Consider the following 13,538-nt stretch of genomic DNA (forward strand, 5'->3'; position numbering starts at 1 on the left):
GACAAAATATTTAATCTCCTAGTTTGGTGCATTTTCATTGACTGTCCCCCATGAATAAAATATTCTTGCTCCTTATCTCTGCCTCCTAGCTTTCCTGGCTTCTTAAAGTCCCAGCTAAAATTCCACCATCCAAGAAAAAAAAAAAACTTTCCTGATTCTCCTTAATACTAATATCTTCTCTCTGTTATTTCCAATTCATGGCATTTATATTTCATTTGTACAAAATTGTTTTCATGGTATCTCCCCCATTAGACTATAAGCTCCTCAAAAGCAGGGACTGACTTTTGTCTTTCTCTGTATCCCCAAGTACTTCACATTTAATAAATGTTTATTGACCAACTAGAAGCAAGGAGAGTAGAAAGACCCAGTCTTGAAAAAAATACACATTTATTAAGCTGAAAACAAAACTTTATTTCAAAAAAACCTATTAGGATTAAGTAATGTCAGTAAGGCAACAAGCATTTAGTAATCCTTTAATTTGTGCCAGGAATTGTGCAAAATTTTCAGAAATTATGAAAAAAATACTTTAGTTGTTCTCTTTACAATAATTTTAATTTTGATAAATTCTGAATCATAGCTTACAATAATTCTTAAGTCTTAGCTTAAATGCATTTTCAGTAACCTTAAAAATGTCTACTTTTCCAGGATATTCTAAACAGATCATAATACATTCAGTGTTATCTGTTTCATGTAATAAGGAGGCAGTGTCTTTCTTCAGGTGAGATGTTATCTTGTTAATGAGAAAATCATGGACCCTTATAACAAAATAAGAGAGGTCAACTTACTATGGAAAACAATATTAGATGCATGTAGAGATGATAATTTGTAAATATTTGAAAGTAATTGATGGGGGAAGAAATTACTGAACAGAGGCCAAAAAAAAAGTAAAACATAAAATTACTTGATTAAACTGGGGTTTAAGTTATAGACATAATATTAGATCTGGGAGGACTTTAAAGAGATCATTCATTACTCATTTACTGATGAGGAAACTTGTCTCTGGGAGGTAAAGTAACTTTCCTAATCTCCCAAAGTGAAAATCAGTGGCAGTCAGGACTCAAATCTAGGTCTTCATACTCTCTTCTATTTTCCTGGTAAGGAGCCAGCTGTGACTGTTATATATTATTTAATTTAAATCATCATTCTGTCTTGAAGGTACATGACATTTGTAATTTGCAAAGCATGTTCATGTACTTCATCTTATTTGATACATCATCTTACTGATAGAAAGTAAGGAGGGAATTCTGTTGAAAAGAGCACCTCTGCTTCCCTTTTCTTCTTCCTTCCTCAGATAAGTTTTGGACAGCTATCAATAAAATACTGACACTGAAATTCTTGGGTCATGAAGTAGTTTCCTTATGGAACCCCAGTTTGGCCATTTCCATATAAACTATTAAAACACTAGGTGGTGTACTAGAGGAAGAATTTCTGGTCTGCATTTTAAAGATTTCTGATTCTGCAATAGTGTTCTAGAAAAAAAATACTTAAGTATCTGACAAAAGTAAACATAAATAGAATAATCAAACTCAAAATCACGTAATTATAGTATCTCTACTTAAAAATGAACATAATTGGGAAATAAAATAACATGTTACTCTGTAGCTATGTGAAGTAGAAAGAGTACTTAATGCTTACCACATTTCATTTTTATAAATTACTATCATAATTTTTAATAGGTGTCATAAACATTAGTCTCAAATCCATGGGCTCTTTGTTTTGTAAACTTCCTGATGATTGTAACTATGAAAAACTTCTAACTGCCTGCTCCTGTCATATGGTAGGAACTTAAGTGTTTGAAAGTAACAATTGGAAGGGTCTTAAAACTGCTTTTCAGGGCAGCCCACAGCCTAGGAGCCTTCAAATGAAGGCTGGCTGATCACTTACCAAGAATGTTTTAGATTAAGTCTGTTATAATTTAGACTAGAGAGCCTCTCAGGACACCTTGTAACTCTCAGATTATATCATTTGTGACAATTTAATATTTTGGCAATACAATGCTTGAAAACATTTAATACCAATACTCACTAAGAATAAAGTTGGGAGAGCATTACTTGTATTATGCTATGTGTTTCATGAGGGGAAAAATATTAACAAGCATTTTTCAGTTCTATACTATCTCTCACACATACACAAAACCAGATCCAAAAATGGGCTCATAATTATTAATAAGAAAGTAATGATTGCCCTAAAAACTTGAACTAAAATGTGGATAAAATTTTAAATTAATTCAAGCTTCTACTTTATGAGATTTTTTCCCTCCAAAACAATATTATTAAAGTAAAACATATTAACATTTTAACTGCCCTAGAGAATCAGAATGTCAAGCTTTTCTTAGTTGTGGACCAAGACTAGGTATACACAATACACATCCCATTTAAGATTATCAATATATCTTTTATTCCCCCTCCCATTGTCTGTGAAGGATTTAGACTGATTCATCTATGATACGAGTTTTCAACCCCAGGTATGTGCAGGACGGTGGTCAAAATTAGGCATGAAGTCTGTGACTATGGCCACAAATGATAAAACTGAATTAATCAGCAGGCCTCCATGGGGCCCTTAGGTACAAACTTTAAAAACAAGTCATTACCACAAACTTGTCTTAACTTGTTTTTGGTGAGTGCTTTCTAGTTTCTGTTATGATATCTTGATACAGGATTTAAAATAGTTTTTCTTCCTAGATTTTTCATACTTTTCCAAACCTTTCCATAAAGTTCTCTTCTGTGCCTCAAGATGAATATTGAATAGGCGTATTAGTTAATAAAGACCAGCTCAATCTCAGGATTTTTAGACTACATTTCTAACTCACCTATTAAATGATTTGTCAAGATCCCTACTTAATTTTAATGTTACATAACTATTTAAATCAAAAGAGGTAATATCCACAAGCAAATAATTTAACCCATGTTACCAAATTTATTAAACCGGCTGAAAACATGTCAAGGTTTCAATTCAAATTCTACTCAATTTTAAATTAATCATTCTACTACTGTACTGCTTCTGAAGTAAAGGCTTTCTCCCTTTTACAAATAATAGAAGAGCATGGTAACAAGTTATCATTCAAGGAAACAGGATGAGAAAAAGAGGGAGGATTGTTCAAGTTGGAATTTTACTTCATTTGTTACAGTTTAAAAGTACTGGAAACAGGATACTGCCTTAAGATGAAATCTAAAGGGTAATCCAATTAATACTTAATTATTTTATCTAGTACAGGTTCTTTCTCTGGTTTAGCTTCAGAAACTGAGTTTAAAACCTGTTGCAGCACAGACATTGTCTTGCGGACAATAGCAACATAAAATAGAAGCAACACCTCACTATATGCTCCAGTCAGCAGCAGCTTCTGCTCTAGAAGGCATCCACCCACCCACCCCACCTCCACCTCCACCCCCAGGACACAACAGCTCCATCTAGCCCAGAGAGGGATGTATAAAGTAACACACAAATACCTTAATGCACATGGAGCTAACTAATGTCCAGTTACATCCAGATGGGATTGGAAAAAGGAGAGATAGGCATCTGTATATTTTCGTACGTCCCTCGTATAGCATTGACCACAAGCCCATTCCCCCAGTAGTGGAAAAACAAAAACAAAAACAGACAAGTGCATTTTCAAAAGCAAAAATGCCAAGTAGTAGTTCAGTACCCAGTGCTTCATCTTCCTTCACCTTGTGTTATGATCCTATTATTCCACCAAAACAAAATATGTGCTCCTATACACGCATCAAGTCAGCTGTGTCAAAAGGAAAGTTGTACGGCACATCCATCCACCTAGCCGCGAGGACATCACCTGAAAATCCAATGGAACTGCGGGTGTCCAAAACGTGGCCACCCACAAGCAAGCAGCATTCCCTAAGCCTGGAGAGAAAGCACAGAACGCTACTCATACTTTTCAGCCTTCAGTGTCCGGGAGCTTTGAACCCCTCCCGGGGAAAATGGGGAGAGGGTAGGAAAGAAGCCACCCCAAAATCTTCCTTGGTCTCCTTCACAGGAAGCCAAGCGACGCCCGAAGCTAAGGTCTTCTCACTTTCCCCTAGGAAAAGAAAGACAAGAACGAGAGCGAAAGTAGCTTGGCCAGGTCGTAGGCCGTCGAAAATACCACTCGGCAACAGCTACAATAAAGGGCAAAATCCACACCCCACCCAGAGCAGCTGTAGTGGTGGTGGTGGTGGTGGTGGTGGTGGTGGAGGTGGAGGTGGCGGTGGCGGTGGCGGTGGTGGCGGCGGCGGCAGTAGCAGCAGCAGCAGCAGCAGCAGCAGCAACAGCAACAGCAGCAGCAGGAGGAGGAGAAGGAAGAGGAGGGAGCGAGGTAGAGGCTGAAGAGAGGAGGAGGAGGAGCAGTCGTCGTAGCCGCCGCCACGGGAGGGTATCCTGTTCCTGCTGCCGCCAAAGCCGCCAGCCAAGGTTAGAATTGCGGCTCGGGTGAGGAGCTGCGCCGCGCTGGCGGCGGCGGCACGAGCAGCGACGAGGGATACTGGCAGCGGGCAGGGGGACTGGAGTAGTAGTAGTAGCAGCAGCGGCGGCGGCAGCGGGCTGGCGGGCGGGCGGCGGCAGTGGCGGAAGTGGAGTGGGGGAGAGGGGGAGGTTGTTGGTGTTTGGCGCCGGTGGAGGGAGTCATTCCTGCAGCTGCACTTCCGGTCGGCATTTTGTTCTGAGAGGGAGAGACCGAGCGAGAGACACACACACACACACATAGGGCTCCTTTCCCCCCCCCGCCCTCCCCCCCCTCCCTCCTTCGGTACCGACTCGCCCGACACCGCCAAGCCGCAGGCAGAGACGCCCCCACCGAGGGGAGGATTGGTTCCCGAGCCGGTTGCGATGCCCCCTCGGTAGCTGGGGCCCGCGGTCGGGTGTTTGTAAGTGTTTCTATGTGGGAGAAGGAGGAGGAGGAGGAAGAAGAAGCAGCGATTTGTCTTCTCGGCTGGTCTCCCCCTGGCTCTACATGTTCACTGCACTAAGGAGGAGACGGAAGAGGAGCCTCAGCCGCCCCCCCTCCCGGCCCGGATTATAGGCTCACCACAGCCGCCTCGGCCTCGGCCTCTCCACGGATTCAAACGCCGATTCGCCCAGGTAAATTCCTTCCTTCTCTTTCTTTCGGCGGCGGCGGCGGCGGCGGGGCCAGGTCCCGGGCTCCTCTGCTCCCCCTCCCGCTCCTGTTCCCTTCCCCGGCAGCCTCGGGTCTCCTCGGCGGAGCGAGTGTGGAGTTGTCCTCCCCGGGAGGAGGCGCCTCGGCCGGCGGCGGTTTTAGAGCTTCTCTCCCTGCCGACTTTGGCGGAGGAGATTTGGTTCCTGCCGGGCGGCCGGGGAGGCGTAGGCCCGGCGAAGGGCGCAGGCCGCGGGCCAGCGGAATCTACTTGAGCTCGGGGATTAGGAGAGGCTCCGGGCAGAGCGGAGCGATCGCTTCTCTGTGACAGGCCTCAGCCGAGAGAGAAGCGGTAGTAAGACGAGGAGGCGGAAACAATACAACTAACAGCAAGTGTGCCCTGATCTGCTCTATATTTACAACTTTCCCGGTGCGAGAAGTGGGAAAGGTCTCAGTGAAACAAACAACTCCCCTTTCTACCTCCCTCTCCCCCCCCCCCCCAGTGACCCTGTGAAGGGAGGAAGTAGTTTCAGTTAGTGTGAGACAAATGTTAAATACCCAGAAACGAATCCAGTAGTAATTATTTTCCTTTTTAAAAACTTGTTTGGGCATGCAAAAGTTAATAGAGCCTCATTTCCCCTTTTAAAGGCATAAATCGTCACTTACAAATGTGATACCGAAAACCAAAGTGACATAAACAGTTAATATTCCTCTTAAAGAGTTGAACACAGCTTTTCCGAGTTAAGTGTAAAGTTGATGACATGTATAACCTGTCACTACGTATTGAATGAATAATTTAAGGAGTTTTAGAGAGGATTTTATATATGGAATACTTTATTACTTTGGAGTACTACTTTACCTTGAACTGGAGGGGCAAAAAAGAAGTTATGCATATTTTGGGAAATGTGATATTACTAAGAAATGGAGATAGGAGATGTATTTAAAAGGCTAGAAATTAAGGTATGTTTATCATCCCTGAGGTAAAGAATGTAGAAGGTGCTATCCTTTCTTGTCAGGGTAGATCTTTTTGAGGTCTCAGGATTGTCATTGGCTGTTTGTGCCCATGATGTTTGACTGTGTAATGAGAGAGGTGTCATTTTAATAGGTCAAATGTATCTGTAAATGGCTCCAGAAGAGTATCAGTTCTTAACAAATTCTAGTTTTTGTATAAGTGAATTGTTAAGTAGTAGTGTGTGATTGAGCTGGAAATGTAAGTTTTAAAACCTAAATTAAAGAAACTTTATTCATAGAAATTGCATAGAAAGAAATGCTTACCTGGATTATATACTGTTTTGATACTTTTGTTTCATATCTGTTTAGAAAATGTTCAAGTCATTAAGCAACATTGCTCAGCATATTTCCTTAAGTTTGTTAGTTGGTGTTACACTAGTTCAAAAAGATTTTTTTGTAGCCTTATTACCATTGTCACTGTTGAATAAGTAACTTTTCTGGATGTTCTTTTTGAGTTTAGGGTCTTGCTTGCCTTGAGCTCTACTATATTGCCTATAAACGTTCAGATAAATGTTAAAAAGGGTCAAGTTAATATAGCTGTCACGTACTAGGCATGTTTTTAATGCTATAAATCCGTGTAGTAGTCAGTAGCGTGTCCGTGATTTGTATTGGTCAGGGAGCAGTTTGAATTTTAAAAAGCCTGAAGCTCCTGCTGAGCCCCAATCCCGGCCTCCCTCCCTCCCACTAATCTCCCATTCCTGTCTTTGTGCTGCCTGCTCCTGTTAGACACTGTTTGCAACAGGGCCTCAGGCCTGCTTGGGGTGGGGGTGGGGGGTGGGGGTAGGGGAGGAGCAGGAGAAGGGGAGGGAGCAACATTTCACATTCTGAGAAAGCTGCTCTTTAAAACACACACACAGACTCACATACAATTCCCCCCCCCACCCTTGTATAAATTACAAAATGAACCATATATGCTCCTGATTGTCTTTATTACCTTAATTGAACAGCTGTTTCACTTTTGGGTCTGAGACTTCTCTAGTGTACAGCAAAGGACTGTGGAAAAAATAGTTGTACTTGGTTAGTTTTCATCATCAGAAAGCGACCTATCATCCTTACCATTTGTTTTGCAGTGGTTTACAGGAAGTTTTCTCTTCGATTAAAAAAAAGTGAAGTTTAACTTGATGGCTAAAGTTGTCCAGTATACAGTATTTTCTGAGTCTTTGTTTTCCCCATTTTAGGAATTAATTTGATTTTTTTGGATGTAAATTTAAAATTATAAGCTGAATCATGAATTAATATAAAGTTTTTAACTTAAAATATTTTTTCATTAGTTTATCCCTGAAAATTAAGAACCACCTCCCTTTTTTTGTAAATTGAGTGAAAAATTAAACTTTCAGTTTTGTTCTATTTTTCTGAATTTGGAAACAATTACCAAAAAACTTTTTTTCTCTCCAGAGCTTTTGAAAATACTGCTTTCTACCTCCCATCTGCTAGGGAATTAACCTTCAACTAATTATTTTAACATAAATATTTAGATATAAGCAAAGATAAGGTTGTGTTCTCCAAATTTTTTGAGATCCTTTGAAAAGATAACTTCAGCAGTTTTTGTCTTTTAAATGTCAAAGTATTTGGGAAAGTGGGAAACTCCAGAACTTTTATGCAAAAAATCTTAAATTTATTTCACAAGGTTGAGTTGAAGGTTTTTGTTTGTTTTGTTTTTAGTATTCAAGTTAATCAATTTAGAATATAATAACTTTAAAACCAGATTGTATAGTCATTTAGTACTTTAAATTAAGCACTGTATCTGAATTATTTTGTATGGTATAACCTTTTGCCTTGACAAAATTTGTAACAGTGAAAAAGTTGAGATTTTTGATGATAACGGTAGGGTAGATATGTTGGAGAATTTCAATATAAATTTCATTGAAGAAAGGACAATTTATTTGTTCTAGATAGAACTGGAAAGTGAAAGTTTTAAAATCCCTATCATAGCTCAGTTCCTGTGCCATCTCCTGTTGGAAATCTTTCCTGATATCTTTAGTCATTAGTGCTGTTATATCTATAGCCGTACCAGCTTTTCCTAAAAGGGGGAGCAGGTTGTATTCTTCTCTTCATCAATACCCCCAGATTGTAAACTCCGTGAGGGCAGAACTGGATATCAGCATCTGTAATACACAATGGTTATTTTTCTTTGTGGGATTGGATAGAATCCAATAGAACTATTTTGAGTATTGTCTTTCTTAAGTAATTAGTTTTTAAAAGAAGGTTATAGTTTGCACTATTTTAAAATGGAATTTTCTTAAATTGGAGCAAACAACCCTAACAATCCAACTAATATAAAAGTACCAATCTCCAACTAATCTCTCTATTTGTTAGAGCTTTTATTCTTCCCTAAACAACCTTATATTTGTGACTTATTTCCTTATAAAATTTTTAGAAGTATTTAATTGAAACTTGTGTTGAATTTTGATATATTCTTTTTATAAATTTTCCCTAGCAGTATCTTGCAAAAAAAGGAATACATGAAAATTACAGGTTTGAATCTGATGTTACTTAACATTTTTTGTTACCTGAAAGGGAAAACTATTTTACATGTAATCAATAAAATTACTTAAATGAGATTTCATTTACATGAATTGATTGGAAGGTCTGCAATAGACAAGAATTCTTCTTTGGAAACACCTTTGAATACAATTTCTGAAAACTTAACATGGAGTTTGAATGAGGTAAACATTTGAAACCATAGCCCAGGTGAAAAAAATTTAAGAGCAGCATTACTTTTAAATACAGAAATAGAATAGACTAAATACTAAATTGCCTTTAAATTTAGAAATTGGGTAAAAGTTAAATATTAAATTGCCCTAAACATTGTTTACTGGGATTTAGAATAAACTTAAAAGGACAATACAAACACTAAAAATTATTAGAAAAGTGACAGTGTATAAGCTAAGAATAAGAATTTAATTATAACAATAGACGGTTCATTTTAGTGCTCTCTTGTAAACCTTTGTTAAGCAATTTTCTTAATATTCCTTAAGATTCAAAATGTGTACATTATTAAGGGTATTAATTTTTTTAAGTATAGTGTCATTTGTAATCATTCTTTTTTTAAAGACTTTTTCCAGGATAACCAAAACACTTTTTATAGGTATTCTCAAATGGCCAGCATTATTTTTTTATTTGGATGAGAAATGGACATACAGAGAAGCCTAGTGACTTGTCCAAATACATGCAATGATTCAATGGGAGAATAAGCAATTGTTAGCCCTCAGACTGATACTGTAAAGAAAGATCTGAGCTCAGGATAGGAATTCTTGAGTCCTGTCACTATAAACTAGAATCTTACTGTTCTTAGTCATTGTGATTTTTCCAATCTTTTACAAAAAGGTGAAACATCTTGGAACGATATTAACAATATAAAAGCTGCATTTTTATCTCCTACATCATGATTTGAGAGGTTCTTTTTTTGTAGGCAGATTTAATTTAAATTTATCAGTTTTATAGAATATAAAGGAAATAGCTATTTTAACTGAAGCATTACTTTCTTCTGAATTTTTAAAGTAAAGATAATTTTTTTTAAAATTCTCATCATGGAATTTTAGTGTTTCTGTTATTTATAGTTGAATAAAAAAAGGTGTTAGATCAAAATTATATTTTATTCTTCCCAAAAAGTTAAAAGGACAAAATTCATAGTTATCTTTAATTTTCAATTTGCATATTGGTATATTGGGCACCAACTTGGAATAAACTTTAAATCATTGAATTTTGCTATTTATTTTTAGTTCAGTTTATAGCTATTACCTGTATTTTCCAAACTTAAACTATCGTAAGACTTAACTGTTTTCTGATAAAGTTTTGTAGAATAATTTTAAAAGAAAAAGAAAATGGAAGAACCTATAATTATAATTTTCTTAGTAAATCTTATAGTTGTATTAAAGGAAAAATTGTATATGGGGCAATGAAATTGATAGGTACTTTAAATATTAAACATTTCTAACACTAACTTGTCATAAAACATTGCTTTTTAACTTGGACTTGTAAAATTTGTGATTTCTTTACTTTTATAAAATGATATACTCATTAGAAATGGTTAGTTTTATTGTTGTTGTTGAGTCATTTCAGTCATGTCTGATTCTTCATGGTCTCATTTGGGTTTTCTTGGCAAAGATATTGAAGTGGTTTGCCATTTCTTTCTTCAGGTCATTTTACAGATGAGTTAAGTGAGGCAAACTGGGTTAAATGACTTGCCCAGGTCACACTGCTAGTAAATATCTGAGGCCATATTATTAGAAATATATTAGAATTAATAGAGTAGATTTGAACTTCCTTTTGTGGAAGGGGAGAAACCAAACTTTGTTTTTTCATATTTGTATAACATCTTAGAATCACAGAATATTAGAACTAGAAGGGATTTTAAAGGTTGTCTTGCCTGCCCCCCCTCATTTTATAGATGAGGAAGCTGAAATTTAGAGAAGTGTAGTGCTTTGGCCAAGGTCAGTACAATTAAAATGTACAACTTTAAAGTAATGATTTAAAAAGCAAACACCAGACAAACTTAAAACTAAATGCTGTCCTTTTGAAAGGAGTCACCTTGGGAGGCAAAAGACTTAGCTAATATGTCATTACCCTTTTGGAATTGCTTTTAGAAACTGTAACTAACATTCTTTTGATTATCTTCAGGGATGGCGAATCAGAGCCAGTTCTAGTATGTTTATTTAAAAATAAAATCAGTTTCACTACATTATAGTGATGCCTCATAAATAGGAGCACATATGTGAGCATGCATTTGCGATTTGGGCAGTATTATTTTTGGAGTTATCACAGATCCATATATACAAATATACATCCTCTTTGTATCAGCTCAATTAGGAAAATTTATAAAGCCCCTTTTTTGTTTGCAGTAACTTAGTATTTCAACTAGACATTTAGAAGTTATAACTTTAGTTCTGTTACTTATTTGCTGAATAATTTGGGGGTAAATCATCACTTTTTTGGACCTGAGTTTTCTTATCTAAAAAATGAGAGTATTGTACTAGATGATTTCTAAATTCCCTTCCAGCCCTAACATGTTATGAGCTTGTGATATTTAGTGCGCCTCTCCAGATATTTCCTATTTACAGAAACCCTTCCAGTGTGTTTATATGTGCCATTAGTACTTTGTCAAATTAAGATTCATCCTTTTCTTTCAAAAATTTTTAAAGAACATACTGAATTTTCAACTAATATTTTGTATAGGCTATTATTGGCTTTGACACTTTATATTTGTAAACATAGGTAATTTAAAGATCTGTTAAAATGAAGGTACTTCATCTTTAAAATTTTCTTTTTACATGCCTTTTTTTCCTTATCTTATTTTTTTGGCAGACCAAAAGATCTCTTACGCCACCCAGAACATAAAATTTGTAAACTCTGATCCTTTTTAAAGTAATTCATTGTGTGACCCTGGGCAAGTCACTTAACCCCCATTGCCTAGCCCTTTCCACTCTTCTGCCTTGGAACCCATACACAATATTGATTCCAAGATGGAAGGTAAGGGTTTAAAAAAAAAAAGGTAATTCATTGAAGTTGACAAAAACTGGGATGTTAATTTTAAGATTATCTTTTCATTTCTGAACCCTTATGAAGCCAGTCAACAAGCATGTATCAAGCATTTACTATGTGCCATGAACTGAAATTGAAATGGGGGGCAATTATGAAATATTGGCATGAGTTTTTTTTCCCCCAGAATTGTCGATTTGCTTTAATGCTTTTGTTTAGGTGAAATGCATATTCATATCAGTGTTCTGCTATTTTTGTAACACTGTATATTAGCCGCTATAAAATCATTAGGCTGTTTTGTGGGAATTTCCTATAGGGCAAGGACTGTTTATATGGTCAAGTTGGTGTCAAAGGAAAGTGTCAACAACATAAAATTGAAAATATATTATCTTCTTATTGATACATGTAATTACATTTAAATTCTATTTTGGTCTTTGTATTTATAGATCTTTCTTTTGTAAAATGAAAATATTGTCTTTCTGTTTAATCCTAAGGAGATAAATCAGTACTTTTGGGTAACTCTTTTCAGTGTATTTAAATGTGCCATTAGTAACTTTAATACACCTGTAGAGTTACAGTCAATATTCAACTAAGTTAGTTGATCATTTTAATGTAGTTATATGTGATTCACAGTTTTCCTTCAACTATAAACAGGTTATAACTACAATGCATGGGTTTAAATTAGACATCGTCTTTCTGTACACCCACACTTTTTTAAACCTGACTCATGTGAAAGAAACTGATTGCCTCTGTCTATGCTTCAGCAAAGTAATACTTTTTTTGCAGCTTAAAACCTGGAGGTTGAAATGAACCAATGTTAAGCAGTGCTAAAGTTACTTTCATCCTGTCCTTTTTTTGTGTGAGAGAAGTATTAAGAAATGAATATCTTTGGTGTATAAACAAACATAAGATAATTAAAAGTTTCTAAGAAATATTTATGAAATACACGTTTGACTTTGGAAAAAATTTTTTCCATCTCTTTCTCACCATCCTTTTCTCTCTCTCTTTTTTTTTTTGAAAGGATATAGCTTTCATTTTTTGAGAGGAATGGAGGGATATGGGAGGCTGACTTTTTAACTTCTACTTTGTACACAGTTCCAAATAGAAGATGGAATTTTTAGAAGTTTGAAATGTTCAAAAATTTTGAGATGCAAATAAGGTTAAAACTTGGCTGCAGAATTATTAAAATTATTGGTTTAATATAGTTTATCAAACATTTTAAGTACCTGTTGTATGTCCAGGCACTCACTATATTGTTGGCTGTTGGGGAGTCAGAAAGTTTAGTAATGAAAACTCCTTTGTATTGGAATTTACAATCTTTAGGGGGGAATAGGACACATTGCAATGATTTTTAGTAGAGAGGAGCAAAGAGTCTTTGTTACTGCAGGCAAATAATTTAACCTCTGGCTCTCACTTTCTTCATCTCAATAATATCTGTATCTTCGGCCTTACTAGGTGTCTTAATTTAAGATCAAGCATATTAATGTATGAAATGTGCTTGAAAACCTTAAGGCACTATATACATGTTACCTGTTACATTTCTCTTGTATTCTCTTCTGTCTCATGCGGATTGCTTCAAGTCAAAAAGGACCAGAGTTAAAGTTAGTAAAAGAGAAAATTGATTCTTTCTTATTCCTTAGAGCTAAAGCTCATACATAGGATTATAGGTCTTAAACTGGAAGAGATGCCAGAGGCCATCCTATGATGATCAAATACCCAATGTTCCATATGAGGAAACTAAGGCAGGAGGGTAAAGCAACTTATCCAGAGTCACACAGTAAGTGACATAGGTATACTAAATCTGAAAGATTCAAGCTAAGTCTCAAGATTCAGGAATATTTTGGAACTGAAAATTTTTTTTTGTTTTTTAAAGCCTAGTAATATTTATCTGTAGTATTCCAAGGCCAAAAAACTTGATGACATGAATCAATAATCTGCGTAATTATGGCAACTGTGAGCACAAAATTAG

The 13,538-nt window shown here is 36.4% G+C and overlaps 2 protein-coding genes across 6 annotated transcripts in view; one reads left to right on the top strand and one right to left on the bottom strand.

Annotated features, from left to right (window-relative positions):
* Positions 1-386: 386 nt before the first annotated feature.
* On the bottom strand, positions 387-5,843 carry LOC130458120 (myb-related transcription factor, partner of profilin-like). Its single transcript, XM_056821106.1, has 3 exons — positions 5,747-5,843; positions 5,015-5,413; positions 387-4,648 (listed from the first exon to the last, which is right to left on the bottom strand). Exons 1-3 carry the CDS (start codon positions 5,841-5,843, stop codon positions 4,110-4,112), a joined length of 1,035 nt encoding a protein of 344 aa, XP_056677084.1. The 3' UTR covers positions 387-4,109.
* The window catches only part of NIPBL (NIPBL cohesin loading factor), a 268,483-nt gene continuing 259,123 nt past the window's right edge, over positions 4,179-13,538 (top strand). For 4 of the 5 annotated variants that reach the window (XM_007487443.3, XM_007487441.2, XM_056824558.1 and 1 more), the window contains exon 1: positions 4,648-5,067. The gene's annotated coding sequence lies outside the window, so the exon portion shown is untranslated. Of the gene's footprint in view, positions 4,402-4,647; positions 5,068-13,538 lie in introns of those variants that run through there. The other variant, XM_056824556.1, reaches the window with a different exon arrangement.

Source organism: Monodelphis domestica, chromosome 3 (genome assembly GCF_027887165.1).
Source record: "Monodelphis domestica isolate mMonDom1 chromosome 3, mMonDom1.pri, whole genome shotgun sequence".
Taxonomy (NCBI): domain Eukaryota; kingdom Metazoa; phylum Chordata; class Mammalia; order Didelphimorphia; family Didelphidae; genus Monodelphis; species Monodelphis domestica.

Coding starts and splice junctions, on each gene's coding strand:
- LOC130458120 (XM_056821106.1), bottom strand. CDS start 5,843: ATGTCATCAACTTTACACTTAACTCGGAAAAGCTGTGTTCAACTCTTT. Junction 5,414..5,746: donor TGGTTTTCGGTATCACATTT/GTAAGTGACGAT, acceptor CTCTCGGCTGAG/GCCTGTCACAGAGAAGCGAT. Junction 4,649..5,014: donor CCGAGGCCGAGGCGGCTGTG/GTGAGCCTATAA, acceptor TCTCCCTCTCAG/AACAAAATGCCGACCGGAAG.